Below are 24,008 nucleotides of genomic sequence, written 5' to 3'. Positions count from 1 at the left end.
AGCCCTCAGAAAAATTTATTCTGAAGTCAATTATTAATAGCAGTAGTGGCTTTGCTTGAGAAATCTTGAAATAAAATTACACAGTGTTATAACTATATTATAATGTATGGATTGAAAATATTATGAAAAAACATTGAGTCAATGTTTAAGAATTAGATATTTATTTATTAGACCCATGACGGTGTTCATTTTCCATCTAATTACTTCAATTTTCTCAGATCAGAAGTTCAGCTTTCATTTCAAGAAAGGGATCTGAATAACATCTATAATTTGAGAAAGTCGTTTGAAATCATTAACCTATTTTAAAATGTTATAGATTCGGAGGATAACACAACAAATTTTAAAGTTTTTAAAGTGTACACCCAATTACAAATACAGCCCAATCGATGCCCACTTTTGATATTATTCCTGGTAATAGTTAACCTTCATGAAATGCTCCCATATATCAAGCCTCCAGCTACTGCGTCTTCATGATCTCATTTATTTCTTACAAACCCCCTTTTATGCCCAACTTATAAAAGGCTAAGCCCTCTAACTAAATGGTAGCAATAGGCTTTGATATAGATGTGTCGACACACTGTGCTGCGTCCCAGTGGTTTAACATACGAGATTAGAGTTGAGGTGGCTTGAACTGAGTATTGATTCTGCATCCAACCAGCATGTGAGCTCTGGGAAATCTCTATCACTGTCTTCTTTTACATTAGGTTAGTGGGTTGATAAAATCCATGGTCCTTCACAAATCTTAGGTAGATAAAATATTTCAAGTTTAAAAAATGGTAAAGTCTTTACTCAATTGAATCAACTTATCGTTTTAATACTTCTTTTATTTTAAATATTATTTACTATTAAAATACTTTAACCTGGTAACAAAAGTGGAAAAAAAATAGTCTAGCTGTCAAATAGCTTCAATTTTGAAAGTTGCATTTCAGAAAGTTATAAAGATCTTAGGGTATAGAAAAGGGGCCTGGGGGGAGGATTCCAAAAACAAAATCCTTGAAAAATAAATTCAGGGTACTAAATAATAGTCTTCAAAAGTTAAAAAAAAAAAAAAGTTATTTGATCTTCTATAAATAAAACATACAGGTTCCAATTTAGGTTTTTCTGACTTTTTCTTAGTATCATTAGGAAAATAAATAGTAAAAGTAATTGGATAAATAGTGAAAAAATGAGAGCAATGAAGCAATGCAAACACCTTTTAGTATTAAAATAAAGTGGTGGAAATTGAATAATAGAGAGGATTTTGAACAAGACATCCCAGAATCAAACCATAATAAATTTATATAAGAATTTAATAAGCAACAGAAAATGCATTATAAAGAGTAAGGAAGGGGTGGATTTTTCACTATGTGACCCTGGTCCTTTTAAGCTCAGAGTTTGGAGGGAAAATTAAATTGTCACTACATCATTCACCCAAATACCTTTCAGATAGAATGTTGACTTAATTATTTTTAAAATAGAACATTAAAACCTCAATTAAAAGTTAAAGGCCTGGCCAGGCGTGGCTCAGCGGTTGAGCGTCGACCTAGGATCCGAGCAATCGGGGTTCAATTCCCGGTCAGGGCTCATACCCAGGTTGCGGGCTCGATCAATGATTCTCTCATCATTGATGTTTCTGTCTCTCTCTCTTCCTCTCTTTTCCTCTCTCTGAAATCAATAAAGATATATATATATATTTTTTAAAAAGTTAAAGTATTGTTCAGGTCAAAATCATTAGAAATAAATTTATAAAAGCCAACCACAAACTGGGATTTAGCCAATATTATAAAAGGGTTAATGCTTCCAATGCATTTTGAGCTCATACACATCAAAATTTTTAAAACTAACACTCTATTAGAAAACTGAATAAAGGAAAAGAGTAAATAGTTCACAGTAGAAATGGTAGAAATAGTTCACAAAGAAATAGTTAATATGTTCACCTTTATTCTCAGGTCATTTCCCACTCCACTCCTCGCTTGCTCCCTCGCTAATGCACCTGCACGCTCTTAGGTGAGGTCCCCCTGCTCTCTGCTTCTGTACAGCTTCACCCCGTCCATTTCAATGACTCACATTATATTTTTACAAGGCTGTTTCTACTATTAGATTTTAAACACTTCAAGTCTAGGCAAGTGTTTGTATGCATTTCCCAGAGCTCAGATCTGCCAGTGTGTCAGGGAAAGAAAAGATTATTTTTCCATTTTGAAAGTTATTTAGTTTCTGCTACAAGGCAAGTAGCAGAAACTGAATTCCACTTTTTTGAAATCCCATTTCTTTTCTTGGTCACAATTTCTGATCTCAGATATGTCTCATCTCAAAGTAGAATGATTCAGAACTAGGATGCTGAACTGAACTGCTTGCAAATGTGAAAGACTGTTTGGTCTCTTTCCTGAGAACATCACAGGATGGGGGCAGAGGGGCGTCACACAGACGCTTCCTGGAACTCTCACTGTAAAGCAAATTACGTTGCAGCAGAGGCATGTAAGTTAATATAGAGCTAATGGAGGCATGTGAGGCAACTCAAACACGAGGCAGTCAGAGCCAGGCTAGGCTCCAGGAGAAGTCATTCAATTGAAAAGAGCGCCCCTCCCTCTGACTTGGCCACCTCTTAGTCTCATTTTCACTAGATTCCTCCTTGCTCTGCACACCACCCATATTAAGTTCTTTCCAATTCCTTAAGGATGTCTTTTACTGTGAGATTTTACATTTGCTGCACATTTTTTCAGGAATATACTCTTCCCTTTTCATATGCCTTCTATAATTTCTACTTACTCAACTCCACTCCACAGCAGGTGCCACACCTTCCCAAAGTCTTCTCCGGCCCCAGAACTGGGATTATGTCTCTTCCTATATGATGTACATCCTCACTGCTCAGTATAAATTCCTGTCCTATTTCCATCTCCAGACTTACTATGCTGTGTATTAGCACCTGCTTACCTACCCCTTTCTTTCTTTTTCTCCCCCCCCCCCACTCCCCTTGCTTGAGGACGGGAGAAGTATATTACTGGCATTTGTATTCTTAATGTCTAGCACAATACTTGGCACATATTACGTATTTAAAGTTTCTTTTTGAAAAATTAAGCAAAACTCTTTATTTACAAATTAAAGATGTGTGGTGAAAGCAAGTGAGAATACAATTTTAGACAGGATAAAAGGATATGTTCATTTTTGCCCTAAGGAATTTTTATTAAAAGAGAAAATATAGCAGTTGCTTGAGAAACCCTATATAGTAAAAGATGCTGAGTGGATCTTGACACTGGACCTTCCTTGTTCACATGTATGTAAATGCAGTGTTGGGATAATATCAATTTTGAAGTGAGAAGGACTTGAAAAGTTTTCTAAAGCATTCTGTTTCTTATTTCTGATAAAATGGAATAATAATCCCCATCATATAAGTATTTTGAGTATGAGGACTCGGTGGTAGTGCTACCTCAGTGACTATAGATGTAGCTATTACCAAATACATTTATTAATTTAATCAATCTTGTAGAGCAGTAATTTCTCTAAAAACAAAACTCATAATCACAGAGGGCCTGAGAGAGTCAGCTCTTCACAAACTCAAAATTTGAGTCTCCATTTCTTTTCCTTTAAAACATTTGCAAATTTGAAATTCTACCCCAATATTTAGCTGTGTTATTCTGATATAAAATGTTCCTGCCAGACCTTTTACATTTCCCTGCCACCTTTGCAACTGGGCCAGAGCCATGTGAGTGAGTTCTAGCCAAAGGAATGTGAATGGAGTGATAAGAGCCATTTCTGAGTCATGTTTTGAAAGAAGAGATTGTAAGGACCCTCCTGGTGCTCTTCTCCTTTTTTAATGGGCTAAATGAGATCACAACAGGCAATCCTAACAGGTAGCAGAGCAACAAAGTAGAAAGAGCTGAAACTATATGAAGGAGAGCTTCCCAACAAACTAGAATCGCCTACCTTGAACTGTTATGTGAACAAGAAATAAACTCCTATTAATATATCTGAAGTATTAATTATTTTGAATCTATCTGTTATAGCACCTACTCAAACCAGGGCAGCCCTAGCCCCCAAAAGGAAAGAGCTAAGCATTTAGCAGTTGAAACACATACTAAGACCCAAATTAAATGTTTTTGTATTATTTATACTAATTATCACACATTTATTTTCATTTTCTAAATAAGTGTAGTTGACATGTTTATTAAACTGACTTAGACCTTGTCATGCATTCAAAACCTCTAATTAAAACATCTGCTCAGAATGTATCAATTTGCCAGGGGTTAAACATAACACAGTGTGAAAATTCAGGTTTAACATTCAGTGGTTATTCAGATAGGAAGGGAGGGGTTGGGGATGAACACAGAAATGCAAGTAGTGCTCCCAATAAAGCTTTGTCAAATCATTTGTAATGGCACTAAATAATGATTTATGCTCCTGGAATCCTTGCTATTTATGGTAGGTATAAAAAATATAGGGAAAATGTATTAGAAATTTAACTCTGAAGCATTAGTTTGTTTTTTGTGGGTTTTTGTGTGTGTGTTTTCTGGGAATGCAGACTGGTGCAGCCACCAGGGAAAGCAGTATGCAGTTTCCTCAAAAGATTAAAAATTGACCTGCCATTTGACCCAGTGATCCCACTTCTAGGAATATATCCTAAGAAACTCAAAACACTAATCACAAAGAACTTATGCACCCCTATGTTCATAGCAGCGCAATTTACAATAGCCAAGATCTGGAAACAGCCCAAGTGCTCATCAGTAGATGAGTGGATAAAAAAGCTGTGGGACATTTACACCATGGAATACTATGCAGCTGTAAAAAAAAAAAAAAAAAAGGATCTTTTATCCTTTGGCACAGCATGGAGAGAACTAGAGAGTATTATGCTAAGTGAAATAAGCCAGTCAGAGAAGGACAAGTACCACATGATCTCACCTATATGTGGAATGTAATAAACAAAATAAACTGATGAACAAAATAGATCCACAGACATAGAGGCATGGAACAGACTGAGGGATCTCAGAGGGAAGGCGGGGAGGGGGGAGGGGGTGGGGAGAGATTAATCAAAGCATAACCCATGGACATAGACATTGGTGTGAGGAAAGCCTGGGGGGGGGGGGATAGATGTGAGGTGGAGGGAGCAATGGGGGATAAAAAGGGGACATGTGTAATATTCTCAATAAAGATAAAGAAACATAAAAATAAAAATAATTTTAAAAATTAAAAAATAATTTTAAAAAATGAAGCATTATTTTTATATTTCCTAGAGAACAGTACCTTTAACTAGATAGCTATAGAGAGATGGATATCAAAGGCTGCTGACTATAAAGTAGACAGTTGTTTTCAACATAATTAGGCACTATCATAGAACATTATGGCATTAGACACTCTGTTACACTGTATCCATAATCTTTAAAATATCAGTTCTTTATTACATAATTAACTTTTTTCTCATGATGATAGAATATCTAAAAGGTAAAAAATAAATTAGAGAATCATAAAATCACTGAGATTACAATGATCACAGTTTCTACTCCAATGATTATTCTGTTCTCTCCATATCCATCACCCCTCTCTTTTCATCAGTCTTATTAAGCTTTCTGTCACTTAGCAACACAAACATTAACATTCAGATCCTAAACCATTTGTTTTTCTGACTCTTCCTTGCACCCATCTGGAAAACTCAATTGGATGAATTCAACTACCCATTGCTCTCTGTTTACACGCAAGCAGCTCACGACACCAGCGAAAACCACACACAAGAGGGCAGAATGGCGGCACAGCAATGCACTGGGCAGCTCTCCTGAACACCTCGAGAACATTGCAAACCATCTCTATGCCCCCCCAATTTCTGATAATGCATCCCTCCTACTACCTTTTTCCTCTACAGATAACCTTACCTTCTACTTTCTGGAGATAAAAAATGAAGGTATCTGATAGGACTTTTCCTCAGCTTATCACTATCATAAAGGTTAAAACAGTTTCATCAAACCTTGTCCCCTCTGCCCTCTCTCCTGATACAATCAAGTTGCAACTCAATCTCTCTGTGTGACCAATCTCCTCACATACTCTGAATCCCAATCCTTCAGCTCCCCAGCTTTCTCAAAAATCTTACAGTAGCAGCTTTTAAAATAAAGCCTCCCTGGCTTCTCCTCTTTTTTTGTAGGCTTGCTGTTTTCTAGCCAGTTATTAAATATTGGATTTTTTCATGGTTTAATATCAATCAATTTTTCTTTTTTTCTTACTCTGTTCAGTCCTATCCATCTTCAACACTTTCCTATGACCTTGAGGTCAGTATATCTGTCTTCTCTGACACCTATCTGCATTTTTATGTCTCAAAGACACCTAAGAATCATCATATCCAATACTGAACTTTTCCATCTCACTGTCTAGGTTCTATTCCAAATCCACATCATGTCTGCCAGCTTTTCTCCCTAAATATTTTTGATCCATTCATATCTCCCCAACTTTTCCACCATCATACCAAGTCTAGACTGTTATCTTTTACTTAGATTACTACAATTTGCCTTTTTAGATCACATTTTATAGTTAAACAATCTTTAAAAATAATACAGAGAATGAGCATGCCACCTTTCTATTTGAAAAACTTCAATGGCTTCCCTTTGCTCTTAAGATCCTTAACCAAATGCTTAACACGCTTGACTAAATTCTGTAAAATGGCCCACAAGTCCTTGCTGTCTGAGATTCAGCGATCATAACACTGTGTATCCCTCTGACCATAGTTTTTTATACAAGCTGTTCCCTTTGCCTGTTCCTAAGCAACCCATAAATCTCAGCTCAGACTTTCCTCCTCAGGGACAATTCTCAGACTCTAAAGTCTAAATCAAGTATTGTATGCCCTCTTACCACTTTCAACCCTGCTTTTGTAAAATGTATCATAACTTTACATTTTTATGTGTTTTATTTAATGTCTAGCTGCACTGTGAAGTCAAGGACTGTTGTTTTCTTTTTCTCACGTTGCCTATTACCACAGTACCAGGAACAGCATGAGTTCTATTTTTGTTGAATACATATTAAAAAGAAACTTAGAAATCATTCCATTTGTGCCCAATTTTAAGTTCTATAATAGATTTGCGTTGGGGTTTACAGAAATCTCTGACTTGATTTTTGGATGATTCACTCAAACCAGATGTCTTCACAGTCACTTACTGGAAACATGTTTAATTCCTATCACTTTGAAGCATTTTTAAATGTATTTTAGGGTATTCAGTAATTTTTAAAATGACAATTATCATTCACAATCTACTTGAAAAAACATCTTTGTTATTTTTTAATTGGTTCTTCTTGGACTACTCTCATGTTTGCTTTCCTTTCAGCCTCCATGGTTTATCTCCTCTCTGAGTCACTACACAGTATTTTTATATAAAAATGTTTATATTGTTGACATCAGACACACACACACACAAAGTTTAGCACCAAACTCTGTCCTTTATAAAACACAATTTTAATTGCCTAACAGCTATGCATGGATTAGTAGAATATCAGTTTGATGAGAACCAGGATTTGCATCTATTTTGGTCACTGATGCATTTCTAGCACCTAAAACAGCACCTGGCACATATAGGTTCTCAATAAAGACTTGTTAAATAAATAAACTTTCACGTAAAATATTATCAAACAATAGCAAAAATATGTCCTAAAATTATTTTATTATTTTCTTTTGGTGATATGTAGACTATATCCTCAATAAAAGTATGCCCCAGAAGCAGGGGTAACAATATGAATAAAATGCAATGTTTATCCCAAATATTTCTTTTAATTCTCTAAAATTTATAACTGATTGATTTTTTTATTCAAGTTCTAGTGATGATTCCTGAAAAATCATATGCAAAAGTAAATGGCATAAATGCACTACATTATCAACTTCTGATGTAAGGATTAAAAATAACTCAGAACCTTTTGTGGACTGGGACACTGGATGAACTGCGATAGATATGGAGAGAGACACCAACGGAATAAAACCGGAGTACAGAGGACACTGGCCAGGATAAGTATCTCAAATGCCATGTCGCTTTTTATTGCAAGACAGACTTTTTCTCCTGCATGTTTTAATATCTCTAAAATTGGGAGCCATCTAAAAATCAATGGAGTTTCTAAGCTTAATTGGTAATATTTTCTTATCATTAGTATATAAAATAATGCCAATCTCATAATATGACATTTTTTATTCAATTAAATGCTTTTTTAACTCTAGTATTCACAATGGGGATAAACAGAGGTTTTGGAAAGAGGAGAGAGAGGAGTAAAGTAAGAGTATTAGGAGCAAAAAAACCACTTTGTTTTTATAGGTTTTTATCTACCCGCTGCAATCCTGTCCTTTATAGAGAGAGAAATATGTAGCATTTATTACATTCTGCTGGAGTCAGTTGTGAATTGCCTGCCTCATTCCCTAACCTCCTTAGGAGCAGGACTATGCCCTTGTCCTTCTATTCCCCAGCACTGGGCACTTGACAGAAGTTTAAATGCATTTGTTCAAGTGAGTAAAATCAGACAGCTTTGTCTTCTACAGAAAGGGCAGCAAATAAAATGTACGTATTGCAATAAATGTGTAAGGTACTTGATAAGAGTATATTAAACTCTCAGATAAGGAATATTAACTTACTTGGGCTATTAGATTACCCTCTAATTCACAGGTGCATTAATTTTCCACATGCAGTACTTACCGAATCAGGAATTACTACTAATGGAGAAATGAATTAAAACCTACTGCTCCAGGGCACCTAACAATGCCCAGGTGACCTAAAATGTTCTGAAAAATAAACCTATGCTCCAAGAATAATTTGTCAGAATTAGCCTTGTTAATTTTCACACATGTGCTATATATTTACAAAGGTCTCAATTCCCTAGACGTTTATAAAAGGAAACACGTGACTGCAGCTGACACGTTGAACATGGAAAACAAACGAACAGTGTCAGAGTGATTAAACGTAAACACATTCATATCTTGTAAAAACCCAGCATGAACAAATTGAGGAGTAGACTGAAGGTAACATAACCAGCATGGCTAAAAAGGTGGTAGAGATGATAAATGATCAGTTCTAATAAACCAAGAAACCACATCAATGTTGGTATTTTCTGTGTTCTCTAAATGATAGCAAAAGTTATTGCAATCGCCAAGTATATGGTGGAAAAAGTTTTCCAATCAAGGACATTGCAAGAGAAGACAAAAACTGATCATGAAACATGCATGAGAAGGAGAGCTTTAGAAAGAATGGGACTTTCAAAGTGAAGGAAAATAAACTAGAGCTGAATGTCCAGTGAGAGTGGCAGTATAAAGGCATTTTTATTCCATTTGTCTTCCCAAAAAGTCACTAAAGAGTTAAGAATTTAAAAAATAAAACAAATTTTAAAACCCCAATACTTTCTATCTTTAGTGAGCAAGGCGAGCAGCTGTAATCCCAAATGGCAACACTGAGGAATAATAGAGACAACTGTGCTCTCTGCTAAAGCAAGAGCAGATGCTGAGAAACAACACTCACTACTACCACCCCACCCCCTCCACTTCCAATCTGAATCGGAAAAGTTTGCCCTTAAAAGTATGTAAGACAGTCCAGAAATATTCCCTTAGCATCTTTAGAATGAGAGCCATGTGCAGGCCAGGGCAATTGAGCTATGTCAGCCTGTTCCCTTACCACCCATGGGAGGTCTGCTGAAGAAGTGGTCACACTGGAAGGCCATCGGGGTGCCAAAGTCCCAGCCAACCCTCCAGGGGCAATGGTTGAAAGAGAAAACAAGCTGAAGCAAAGAAGAAAGGCAAAGAATAGCACATGACAGCAACAGTTTCTGCAAAGGATGTATAGTGAGTCCCACCAAATGCTCCAGGCTATGCAGAAAGGGCAGAGCTGATTTGGTGAGCATGAGTCCAAGAATTGCACACTTCAATCAGAGCTGAGGAGTGCCTCTGCTCTCTCCTCCAACTCCTCCTTACTCTATTTTTTTAACAAAAAGCTGACCCATTTAAAAATGAGTACCATGGGAGAACTAGAATAGAGCATGTGCTAAAATAATTTATTCTTTGACAAAAGAAAGCATTAAGTATTTTATAGGTCAGCATTGTATTAGGTGGCTTGGCTACACCACTGAGTAATACAAACACCTGCTCTCATGGAGCTTCATTTTAGTAGGGAAGACACACAATATACAATGAACATACAAAGCTAATTAAATTAAAGATGTTAGAAAGTAATAATGGTTACAAAAATTAATAGACCATGTAAGAGGGATCAGAAATGCTGGAGGAAAGGACAAGTGGCAGTATTAAATAAGACAGTCAGGGGAGCTACAGTGATCAGACAAGATCTGAGCAAATACTCAATGGAGACACAGAAACTAAGAAATCACATGTCTGAAAGAGCATTTTAGGCAGAGAGAAAGACCTGAGGTGTGGGTTCCTGAAACACTAAAGGAGCACTAGAGCAGGAAAAACAGGCACAGATGAACAGAAATTGAGATCAGAAAGTTGATGAGGGTGCATGCAGGCAGGTGGGGGAGTTCTCAGATCAAGTAGGCCTTTGTAGACCATTGTGAGGACTTTGGTTTTACCCCCAGGGAAATAGGAAAGTAGTGTAGATTTCTGAGTAAACAAGTAACAAGATTTGGCTATTGTTATAAAAGAAACACTCTTGTCTCTCTGTTGAGAGTAGACTTTTGAGGGCAAATATAAATTCAGGAGGGCCAGTTAGAAGCTACTTAAGTAATCCATGTACAAAATATTGGGTAATGGTGGTCCAGGCAAGAGTGGTAGTTTAGATAGTAAAAAGTGGTGAGATTCTGAATATAAGTTGAAACAACAATTTCTGACAGATTGAAAGTGAGTAGCAAGGAAAGGAATTTCAAGGTTTCCAGCCAGAGCATATGGAAGGATATTGTCATCCACTAAGACAGAGAAGGTTGATGCTATTCAGCAGGTGTAAAGGCAGGGATCAGGAGTTCAGTTTGGAGGTGCTGATTTGAGCCATCTATTAGGTTTCCAAGTGGCGATGTCAAGTAGGCCATGGAATGTATGAGTCTGGAGTTCAGGAGAGAGATCTGGGCTGGAGAAATAAATTCAGTTGGTGTCAGGTTCAGATGGTTCTCAAAGCCAGGATGAGCTCAGAGACTGATGAGTTCATCAGAGAATGAGTAAGAACAGAAGGGAAAAAATACCTAGAACTGAGTATGGGACACTCCAACATTAAGAAGTATAAAAGTACAAAGGGAAAAGCCTAGCAAAGAACACTGAAAAGTCATAGCCAGAAGGGAAAAGCCAGCAGGAAAAGATGGGCAGGTCTGCATTCTGACCCATGACGATAGCAATGTTGAGGTGATTAATAACCTTGAAATAAATATTTTTTATGAAGAGGAGCAAGGAAATAAAAGTGATTGGAGAAGCTTAAGGGAAAAAAAAAAATGGGCAGAGAAACATTGAAGAAAGTAAGGACAGACAAATCCTGCAAGGAGTTTGCTGTAAGGAAAGACCATAAATGGAGTATTAGGAAGTGGAGTCCAGAGAAGTTTTTTATTTTCATAATATCTGAGAAATAACGGCATGCAAGTATGTTGGTAGAAAAGGTTGATTACAAAGAAGCAAAGTGGAAAATTGCTTCTGCATATCCTTAAATAGTGGAGAGGGTTGGTGTCAACACTAGAGCAACAGGGATTTAGGTGGGAGCATGGATGCTCCATCTATGTAAGAAGTGGAAGAAAGAGTATGGGAGAGTGCATGCTGAGAGGTGGAATGGGTGAGACTAGGAGTTATTTCTGATTGCTTTAATCTTTTTTGGTGAAATAAAGTTCAAGATTATGCAGTAAGAGCATGAGGACAGAGGCATTGGGGATTCAAGACAAAAGGAAAGATTTTTAGATAATTACTTGGTGTGGAACAGTAAACAGAATAAAAATCCAGAATATAATTGCCTAGGAGTATTAAAAAACTACTTGAAATTTGTGGTTATAAATAAGAGTGAAACCAGCATAGTTATGACTGTATTATGGCTGTATTCAGATGCACAGCTACAGGTACAAAACAGGCTGATTTTAGTTTAACCAGACTTGAGATTGTGCTAAGCCAATATGAGGAATCAAGCAAAGGCAGAGGAGTCCGGGGTGGGTGTGAGTGATTATAATGAGTCACCACAGAATTGTTACAAATAACAAAGGGGGTGTTGGCATCAAGAAGAAGAGGGCCAGTTAAATGGTGGTCAGACTGGATGGAATTTTCACTGAAAGTATGTATGGGCGGAAAGCCATTTGGGGTCAAAGTAGTAGAGGGAGTGGACTGGAAAGAGGAAGTGACGGAGGGTGAAATGCATAGACTAGAGATAAAAATTTTTAAAAGAAGTCAGGCAAAAGACACCTGAAGACTATACAGCTATAAAGGGACTATTCAGGGAAACTGGAGAAGTTAGACAGAGACTCAAAGAAATTACAGACATGAAGTCTCTAAATACAGGCCAAAGACGATGACCTTAAAAGACAACCAAAAGAAAGGGATGAGAAAAAAATTTTAAAAAATATTTCAGAGGTGAAAGCCCTTGGAGAATACACACCAAATACTACAATAAATATTCAGGGATCTATGGGACAGAGTGGAGAAAACCATATACAATAATTAAGAATTATAATAAAAATATGATTAAAATATAAAAGCAGATATAGAAGATTCAGTGTATGTATAGCATATACTTTTAAAAAGTGAATATAGCTAATTCAAGGATAAAAGAGAGATTAATATGAGTATTTGAATAGAAAAGGTCATGTCACTTATAAGGAGACAAAACCCTGTGGTTGGCCAGAGATTTTTCTGCAGGAAGACTCAATGCCAGGAACTCTGGAGCGCCATCTACAAAGTTTTAAAGGTCCTATAGTCCCAAAATTTTATACTTATTAAAGATATTCCTGAATAAAAAGAAAACAAACACTTTCTCAAATATGCAAGAAATTAGGGACCACAGGCATAAAAGCCCTTCTTGATCAAAAATAAAATTCACCCAATAAAATAATTAATAAAAATTAACTCAAGAACACAAAAACCAGTGTCAATATTTGCTTATCCTTGACTCCAATAATATATAAGAAACTATAAAATATTTATATTATGGCTTCAGAGAAGGATGAAAATTTTATAATCCTTTAATGTGTAAAAATAGTATTACTAACATATGTAAGGTATATGAGAGGAGGTGAGGTGGGAAAAGATATAAGAATGATGAATTTCCTCATCTTGTCTATTAACAAATCAACATAATCTGAAACTGAAATATGAAGTTAAAAATGGATTGTTACTCCAATAGTTAATTCTTTTAATATACTTTCCTCTTAAGTATACAGTATTCTTTTAGAAACTGTCATCTCTTGTGTTGAAGAATTTTAAAAAATCTCATTTCACATTATTTCATGATATTTCATTAAATTCAAGTGAAATTAACCTGAGTGTATTTTAAAATGCCACTATCCCATATTATCTTTCAATTTTTATTTGTCTAACTTTCCATGAAGAGAGATAGACTTATATGACATGCTTTTTATTAAATATTCATAATGATTTGGGAAATTTAATATGACTCAGTGGGAAAGTAAAGCACCCAGTGTTTAAAAGAATATTGAGAAACTGGAATTCTTATATACTGCTAATGAAACTTTAGGAAAATTTTCCTTGTCATAAAATTTTAAGTACTTTAGTATCTCATTTCCTTATAAAATGCATCTAGTTATCTATCTAGCCATCTTTCTCTATAGCTATATATTTAGGAGATATACCTACCAAACTACTCCAAATTCTCGAGAGGTTATCACTGAATAGTAAAATTGTCTTTACATTTTTTTCTCATCTGTAGCTGTTTTAATATCCTACATTAACTTGAAATATATTTCAATTCTAAAATGAACATGTTTTCCACATTTTTGAAATCAAGAAAAGCCATCAAAATCAGTAGTGTCTTAGATTCACTAAAATGTAATAATTTTATAATGGAAATATTAGAGTATTCCAAATAAAGGAGGAACGATGATTAAAGAGACATCACAGAGGACAACTAGTCTACGCACCTTGGAGGCGACTCAGACTGTTTCAAAGATCAGGAGAAGGTAACAGTTTGGTGGTAGGAGAGGCAGTTTTTGTGCAGGTTCAATCCAATTTAAAGAGGAAGAACATATTCAACAGGAAAGAAGTTATTTACCATAATAGGCAGATGAGAAAAGTGAGGGTTTGAGATGGAAAAAAAAACACACAAAAAAACCCCAAATCTTTTCAGTAGCCTTTCATCTGAATTGAAGTGCGACACTGTGAGAACAGACCTGCAGATGGGACGTCAGGATGAGACTGAGAAAGCACTGGACAAAGTGGTCTCAGGTGATCACACTCTCTTTCTGAAATGGAACCAAATTTTGAACCTATTTCTTGCCCCTGCAGGGCTGAATGTGTGTTATCCACAGATTTGATAAATATTAATTCCACAATTCTCACATAAATATAAATAATAATCTTATATTGACTTAAAAGTGACCCTCCTCTCTCTTCCTGCTTAATCTCTGCCATTTGCATTTTCATTCAAAACCTTTTCACCAAATATTAATATATTTTAGATTTGCATCCTTGCCTCCATTATGCCATAGGTAAAATATATTATTTTCTTTCCCTTGGACAACTTTTATTTTGTATCAGACTTTCTCAATACAAAGGGGAATTTTGGTACCTAAATGCACTACATGAACATTTTTAAGAATTGTCTTACCCAGTGAGTTTGACTGCATGTGTCTGAAGCTTTCGGTATTTTTCTGATTCTTCAGTTGTGCTGGTCACATGTCTATATATCCCTGACTTATAATGGAAGAAATCCTCATGGACTTTCATTATGGCTAAAATAAAGCCGAACAGGAAAAACGACACAGTTAAAAACATTATCTTTTAAAAAACCCAGAAATTCTCACAAAACGATCAATGGATAAATTGCCAGGAGTTAAATTTAAGAAGGGATTTTGCAATACAGCTTAATTTTGATTCCTGTTTAACTTAATTGGCTACAATATTTTCTCTTTTTTTTTTAACTTATTGGGGTGACATTGGTTAATAAAATTATGTAGGTTTTAGGTGCACAATTCTATAATACATTATCTGTAGATAGCATTGTGTGTTCCCCACCCCAAGTCAAGTCTCTGTCACCATTTCTCTCTCCTTTACCCTCTTCTGCCTTCCTCCACCCCCTTGCCCTCTGGTAATCACCATACTGCTTGCTGTCTGTGTCTATGAGTTTTGTTTTGTTTTTGCTTAATCCCTTCACCTTTTCACCCAGCCCCCCTCCCTCCTTCCCTCTGACAGCTGTCAGTCTGTTCTCTGTGTCTATGAGTCTTTCTATTTTGTTAGTTTCTTTGGAGAGTATTATGCCAAGTGAAATAAACCGGTCGGAGAAAGACAAGTACTGTATCATATAATGTCACTTATATGTGCCTGCAATATTTTCCTGTTTTAAGAACAACTTTCAGCTGTTTGAGTGTTACTTACGTATACATTATTCCTTTGAAACACTATATATTCTTAATTGACAGAAGCACTATAACCAGGAATTGAGCCTCTTGCAGCAAAGAACCACTACCGTTGGCTAGTGATTTGCAATTTCTCCATTAAACTTAGGCTTCTTGAAACTCCAATTAAGCTAGCAGAGAAGGGTGAGCCTAGCAAACTGGGCTTAAAGTAATTGTCCTTAATCCTTAGAAATAAATACAAATCTTTCCTTGGTGAGCTTGATAAAAAGAAAACCCTTGGCAAAAGAATATTCTGACAGGCTTCCATCCTAGCAGCTCTGGAGAGCTGATTCGATGCTGCATTCTTTAGAAAGGAAGAGCTTATACTTTATAACGCTCTTCTTCATTCCCTCACCTAGATTACTTCTTTTCTGTATTGTGTACTTTGTTCAAGGGCTTGGGCAATTCAGAGTGAAGACTTTAAATTTCTAAATGTGAACTGAAAATACTTTTAGTTGGGACAAAATAAGCACCCTTCATAACAGGGTGCAATGTTTGTCTACCTTAGTTGACATGCATTTTAAATAAAATAGGAACTGAGGTCACCGGCATTTGGTAGATACTAAAATGAAGTTCCTCCTCCAAAGTCAAATATAACTTTTTAATGTTCCACTTTTTATTTCATTTTTAATGTTCCATGCCTTTTCTAATGCTGTTCAAATATTCTCAAAAGAGGTTAAGTTTTCTTTATCGACTTTTAAACACATTTCCATTGGTTTTTAAGAATTTATATAACTGTTCTCTATGCAGATCTTTGCTTCTATTCTCTTCATAACCCAAACTTATTTTTAACTCTATGTATTTTAGAAGAATGCAAAAATGTTACTTATTCAGCATTCTATTGCGTTTTACATCCTTTTGTATCGAGACTGGGGAAAAATGCAATATGTTAGCCGGGCAACAATAGGTGGACAATCACTGTGCATCTACAGCAAGATTGGTCAATCAGCATTTATAAAAATGGGAGGATATTGCTAGTGGTTCTCCTCTTCTATAGAACCATTGGCTTCTTTAGCTTTTCCCAACTTTCTCTTAACCACTATGAATAAAATATGTACTTCATTGCTGAAAAAACTGCCAACTAAAGAAACATGGGTGAGAAGCCATCACAATGAACTTGAAGGCAGCTCCTTCTTTCAGTCTCTGACACCAAAACAGACTTGATGAACCCACAAACATTTAACTATATAGCTACTGTAGTGTAATTTTATTTCTGGGAAACTGCAGCCCAACCGACATACAGAATTATCGTATGCTTGAGGCCAGGGTGAAGCTCTCCTTCACTGCAGCTCTGTCTTTCGCTCCTGGCTCAGACTGGCAGGAGGTAGGTTCTCAACAAACATTTGTTCAATGAATGTTGAATACTTTGCATTTCAAGTTTATTATTTTCAAACGGTATCTATTTTTTTTTTTACTTTTTAATTTTTTATTGATTTCAGAGAGAAGAAGGGAGAGGGAAAGAGATAGAAATATCAATGATGAGAGAGTCATTGATCTGCTGCCTCTTGCACCCTCCCACTGGGGATGGAGCCCGCAACCCGGGCATGTGCCCTGACCAGGAATCGAACTGCTATCCCCTGGATCATAGGTCAATGGTCAACTACTGAGCCTTGCCGGCTGGGCCTCTTTATTTCTGAATTATGTGAAATTCATGAACATTTCACTACATGACCATAAAAGAAACCTAAAGTGTTCTCTTTTAAATAATTATGATCCAAATTTCTTTTGACGGGGAGAGAGAGAGAGAAAACCAACTTATTACAGTAACAATGACCTGAAGATTCTGAGATGGTTAAGTAAACTTGCTCAAAGTCATTTAAGTAGCCAATGTGGAAGTTGAATTTTTAAATTCATCCTTGAGTTCAGACGCCTGTGCTCCTTCAAATTTGTCACACACACTCCACTTACTGAGGCATGTATTTAAATTACACATGCATTGCCCTTTTCTTATAAGAGCCAACAAAAATGATGCAATTGTAAAGAAAAAAAATTTTTTTATATTTATTTGTTTCAGGTTTTGTTTAAGGCCCAAGGATTTTTAAAAATTAAACATGTCCCAGGATATGTTTAGTGTAAGCTTCAGTTTCTCAATAAATATTTAGTGGTGATAACAATCAATACACATTATTCAACACAATTTTAAAATCAATGGTTCCTGCTAGACGATGAATCAATACTAATTAGATCAGCATTCAGAAAAACAGAAACAAAAACTGGCCAATACTTCCTTAGGTATATATAAAATATTTTAAATTTAAGTTATGGTTTATTTCAATTTCTTTTGTTAATTTAAATGTATTTGGTTCATCCCATTACATTGATAATCTATTTTGGGCCTTTCAGTGTTCAGATCCTGTATTTCCACTTTAGACCTCACAAGATTTGTTCTTCTATGCCCTTCAAGGCCATGTTTAATACAGAGCATATAAGCTGTGAATGTATCTTTAGCTATGCCATCAGTGCAAAATAAATATCAATAGATAAGCAGAGAAACTATGTATCAGAGATATCTTAAAAATCAGTCAATGTACAGTAAGTTAGTATATTATTTTCTTTTTTACTGTTTCCTATCCATAACACAAAATTGATCAAAACAGAAAGCCTTTTATAAAATACAAAATCATACTGGCTTATTTGATTTGTCTTGAGTTTATAGAAACAGGAAAGTATCTACTTTACTTTTACTGCTAAACTTCAATTTTTTTTTTCCAATTCATTACCTAATCCATTTAAACTGAAGGTGAGAAAATGTTTAGTTTTCTATGTATGAATTTTAAATATGAGCTCCATTGCTTATATTTGACTGTCTGCTTGGTTCATAATCATTTTAGAAATATTTAGCAGACTTTCATCAAATGTGTCATTAATATTTTAAGAATTAAATTTATGGGTGAATCTATTTTTTTAATAAAATGACAACTGATGAAGTTATTATGTAAGTGTATTTCCCATGATTGCACTGGCCTTAGAACTGTTGAATCCTATGAACACTCTAAAAGTAAAAATTTTCTTTCTTTTATTAAGCTCCTTTTACATGAGCTAAAATGTAATGTTGCTTATTAAAGGATAAATAACACACAACCATATTTTATCTAAGCTTACCTTGAACTGGTCCATTGTGCATGATTTCTCTCATTATTTCAGTTTCCTAGAAGAAAAAATATCAATGAGCATTGTTATTGTTATCAGAGGATACTAATGCCATTGTCTGGTATTTAATGTTAGGTGCTGTAGAATCAATTTAGGAGTTACACAGCCCAATGAGCCTTGACCAGTTGCCATTCATCATGCTTTTGAAATACCCACATGCGAAATGCCCCACTGATGAAGGTGCCAAAAACAAGATGCACCATTTATTTCACTGACTTGAACACTAACAATAATTTTATAATGGAGAGAAGATATAATAACTTTTTATGGTCATAAAAAAAAGTAAGTTAAAACCATGTTTAATCATTGGCAATTAATGCCATCTCCATTCTTTTGATCACAGGAGCAATTCCAGATGTGTGTTTAGTATAGTTCATTAATGTAGAATTAGCATACAAATGTTGCTACCCAGTGTGTAATACAGCCCTTAGTAAAGAGCCAGGCTATTTATTCATTCGTTCATCTATGCACATGTATCACAGAGTACATATCACTGTAAACCAAGATAGAAACAGGCATTGACCCTGAACCTATCCCCAATGTATTTACTGTCTGTGGGCTAGACTGAGAGTAGCACAACTAATTGCATTACAAATTGATGAGTTCTGTTACAGAGACAAGCTCAAAGGGCCATAGATGCAAACAAGAAAGGGAAATTAATCCTACCTAGGAGTCAAGAAAAACCTCACAGAGAAGATCAAGTTTTGACCTAGGCGTTGACACATGTGTGAGATTTTACCAGATGGAAATAAGTGGGATAAGAGGAATCATCTCTTGGCTAAGTAGAGAAGCATGAAAGAGAATGGTGTATCTAGGAAGCAGACAGTGGTCCTTATGTCAGAAGCCCTATGGGTGGGTGGAAGGGTAGATGCTGGCCAGACAAGAGTCTGTAATAGCACAGGTCAGAACCAAATCATGAAAGCTTGTATGCCGTGGTAAGAATACCAGACTGTATTCTTCAGGTAACTGGGAAACTGAAGGTTCAGATATTCTGAAAGTGAGAAAGTCTGGGTAACACTGACATGATGGAAAATTTGCCAGTGCTTTCAAGATGGCCAACTGGAATTCAAAGGTGTCTTTTTCCCATTACAGCTGTTTACTTTAATTATTTTGTGGAGTAAGGCAAAGGATTGATAAAATGAGCTACAACCACAAATAAAAAGTCAGTTAAAAAAGGTTTTATTTAGTTTTGTCAAGTATAATTAATGAAAACATAATTTAAAAACTCTATTTCCATGGGCATTTTTAAATGTAAGTCAATCATTTATGCTGCCAATATTACAGAGATCAGACCCAAACTGGAAATCTTTAATGGGTACTTTAAGAATACCAAAATTAGCCCTGACTAGTTTTGCTCAATGGTTAGAACCTTAGCTGCAGACTGAAGGGTCCCGGGCTTGATTCCATCCAAGGGCACTGTACCTTGGTTGCAGAATTGAGCCCTGGCCCTGGCCGGGGCTCGTGTGGGAGGCAACCAATGGATGTGTCTCTCTCACATCAATGTCTCTCTCTGTTTCTCTCTCTCTGTCTCTCTCCCTTCCACTCTCTCTGAAAAGCAATGGAAAAAATATCCTCAGATGGGAATTAAAAAAAAAGAATATAGAAAATTTTACCTGAAAACATAGTATTATCTTAGACTGTGATAGTTTTAAATAGTTTTTAAATATTTTTAATAACAGCAGAGCTATATATTTTTGAGCAAGTTAACCCCTGTTAATTCTTGCCACTTAGACTTACATTGGAAGAGACTCTGTATGGAGGAGAACACTGGTAGATCCTATTAGATTTCTCGATGTTGTTGGGACATGGCTTTGTGGCATGCCGTTTTCCCCGCCCATCAGACCTACTGGCCATGGCACAGGCATTGTTCGTAGCATTTTGGTCCTTGAAAAGTGGATAGCATGCATGGGATACCAGTCTGTGAGGAATAAGCAAAATAGTAAAAGTAATACTTAGGAAAATGCCATAACATTCCATCTATATGCAATTTTACTGAATTAAACATTCTGTTTACTTACACGTGTAACTCGCAAAATGTTGACTGATCCTAAAAGAGCAGTCTACTGATGTTACACTCTCCCCTGCCTCCCTCTTATTTCCTCATTATAATTTTTTTAAATCTTGCTTCAATCCACTTTAATAAGTAATTCTATCCACATTATAGCATTTCCTGAAGGTGAAAAGTGATTTTCAATAAAATCTGTGGTAATATTTATAGGGGAAGTACTTCTTCATTCTGCATCTATAATTATGCATAATGTACAAGAGCCAAATTTAATATAAAAGGACAATGAATTTCATTATACTTAGATGGGGTATTCTGATAAATTATATAAGCTTTAGAATTAAGGGTATTTTTTTACATTTTTATTAAGTTATAGATACCCTCTCATAAGACTTGTATTATGTGTCTATATTCATAATACTTTGGAGAAATAGTATATGCTAATATTTAAAGTTAATAAAATAGAAAGTTATCTGACATTACACAAAAGATAAAGAAAATAATTTCAATCCCTGATTTTGAAAATGAACATAGATAAGTACAAATTATTTGGCTCCAAGTCTAACATAATTCATTGAATAGCGAAGCAGATGTTAAGAAAAATAAAACAATGGAATTGGTTTTATAGATATTCAATGTTGAATTGGCCATAGAAATATACATTAGGATTGGTTCAAAATAATTCAATAGTGTTCAATAGAGTAAGAAAATCTGGGCAAAGAGCATAATGAAAGCAAACTCATTAAAAACCTAACCACTTCAAAAAAATAAAATAAATCTTGCATTAAATGGGATGAGTCTAATCCATTGGATTGTGTCACCCCAAATTCATGTGTTAAAGCCCTAATCCCCAATGTGATGGTATTTGGAGATGGGGCCTCAAGGAATGATTAGTTTTAATTGAGGTAAAGAAGGTGGGACTCATAATGGGATTCATGTTTATATAAGAAGAGGAAGAGACAGGAGAACTCTCTCTCTGCCCTGTGAGAACACAGTGAGAAGGCAAGCCAGGAAGAGGGTTCTCTCTAAAAACTGAATTGGCTACATCCTGATCTTGGGTTTCTCAGTCTCCAAAACCATGACACATTAACACTTATTAAGACACCCAGTCTATGGCATTTTGTTATGTTAAACTAAGCAGGCTAATACAATGAGATTTAGTTGGGTCTCAATGATCATTTATATTTTTAACCTCCTAAAGGGCCTTAATTTTTATCATAGTACAAAGCAGAAGCCAAACAAGCACTAACATACCTGAAAGTAGCAGCCCAAGTAGTCCATTCTAAGCACTACTTTATAGGCAAAACGTGAAAAAAAAAAATTAAAGAAATTTATTGCTACCCATCAATATCTGACCCCCACTCTTTCATAGCCCATATCTGTTCTATAGCAGGTCCAGAGCACTCGGTGGATGAGGAATGAAAGATGAGCAGTACATATGTGTACTACTAGCTATCACCTGCAGTTTACTTACTTAAATAATTCAGCTCTTAAGTAGATGAGCTCCCCAAGTAGACACAAGGGCACTGTGTGGGTATCAGAGTATATGAGTAAAGAAATGCAACCTGCCTTTTCTCATCAAATGGGATGGGGATATCGATGAATTGAGGTAACTGTAAATTACTTCTTTATTTTATTCATTGGATTATTTTTGTTTAAAATATGTCTTTATTGATTTCAGAGAGAGAAAGGGAGAGGGAGAGAGAGAGGTAGAAACATCAATAGTGAGAGAGTCATTGATCGGCTGCCTCCTGCACGTCCCTGACTGGGGATCAAGCCTGTAACTGGGCATGTGCCATGACCAGGAATCAAACCTGGATCTCCTGGATCATAGGTCGACACTCAACCGCTGAGCCATGCCATCTGGGCATATTCATCTGATTCTTAACCTAACTTACCTGACATTATCTACTCATCTACTTGGGTAACTGAAAAGGTGAATAGAGGTATCTGTGATATCAATTACTCTATTCGCTCCATGGGGATTCAGTGGAGCCATTTGGCTCAGAGCAACAAGAAGGCAATGCTAACTTGAGTATTTCTATTAATTTAGGAAGTATACACTCTTCAAATAATTGCTTCCAATAGTTTATAAACTCAATAGATACCAAATATAGCGTACATTTATATAGATGTAGCATATATATTTGTACATATTTTTGGTAAAAATTTTGAAATATATATATTTTCCCTTATTCTAACCGTAAGCAGCCCTCAGAAGAATCCTAGAAATACAGGTTGGGCAGCTATTTACCCACGTTTTCTCAGGTACCACCACGCCCTATCGATGCTTCCACTGTTGCATCCGTGACGGTTCTTAGCGCAGCAAGAAATCAAATTCTGAGGAGACAGATTGGCTGTGTATCGACCCTTAGACTGAATTGCTATTCGGTCAGCAGCCACACCTGTTTCAAATAAAATATTGATTAATATTCAAATGGCACATGGTATTTCTAATAACTTACATACCCCTTTTTATTGGAACACTAAGCTAGTCTTCTAAACTTTATATAATTTAAAATTTAGGCAAGATATCTTAATATATTTTTGTATTCCAATATGTCAGCTGTCACAAATTCAGTCATAATTTTTGTCTGATTTTGGTATTGCCCCATTGTCTTATCAACCTTAGAGACTTTTCTATTTGTTTCTTTCATGTTCTATATACTCCTGAATTCTTCATTAAGAAATCTGTCAAATGAAACTCTTTGGGGGCCAGGGCTATATATGACTTACATTTGTATCTCTTGCACCTAGAACAGTATCTTACATATAGTCATAGGTAAATATATATTTTTTGAAATGAATGTAACTAAACTAAGAAAATCAGTAAAACTGATTATAGAAACATTAACCAGAAATTCATCTATGTTAATCTGATATTTTGGAATAAGTTGAATTTTTGGTTTTTAAACTAGTATCTAGTTTAACTGCCCATGAGACCATTCTTAAGTTAATCCAGACTAATATGATTCTATCTTATAAAATATCTAAAAGCCACATAGCACACTTTTATGCTTTTAATATTCTTGAAAATTATGATCCTAATCTTATTTCAGTAGACATAGAATTTATATACATATATATATACATACATATATACATATATATATACATATATATATATATACACCTTTTATGATTGAACCTTACATTCTTCTGTTTAAATAACTTCCGAGCATGGTTGTTGTTAATCAATTTATCCCTTTTCCCAACACATATTTATTGACTACCTACTAGATGACAGCTGTGTTAAGCACTAGAAATTACAATGACAAACAAGAAACAAAAGAGTCATAACTAATCAACCAGTAGAAGAAAACTATAGATGTTTTCATTTTGATCATGCTACCATGATAAACTAATATGAGTAATGAGATTATAAAAAAAAAAATTG

General features: G+C 35.5%; 1 protein-coding gene across 2 annotated transcripts in view; it reads right to left on the bottom strand.

Annotated features, from left to right (window-relative positions):
• The window catches only part of TINAG (tubulointerstitial nephritis antigen), a 72,753-nt gene that overhangs the window by 21,972 nt on the left and 26,773 nt on the right, over positions 1-24,008 (bottom strand). For both annotated transcript variants that reach the window (XM_081140382.1, XM_081140383.1), the window contains exons 6-9: positions 22,866-23,016; positions 20,344-20,524; positions 18,559-18,604; positions 14,670-14,793 (exon numbers count right to left, since the gene is read on the bottom strand). In XM_081140382.1, the coding sequence (XP_080996508.1) occupies positions 14,670-14,793; positions 18,559-18,604; positions 20,344-20,524; positions 22,866-23,016 (502 nt within the window). The remainder of the gene's footprint in view (positions 1-14,669; positions 14,794-18,558; positions 18,605-20,343; positions 20,525-22,865; positions 23,017-24,008) is intronic.

The sequence above is a fragment of the Miniopterus schreibersii genome (assembly GCF_964146895.1).
Source record: "Miniopterus schreibersii genome assembly, chromosome: 6".
NCBI lineage: Eukaryota > Metazoa > Chordata > Mammalia > Chiroptera > Miniopteridae > Miniopterus > Miniopterus schreibersii.
This window is presented reverse-complemented; position numbering and strand designations above follow the sequence as displayed.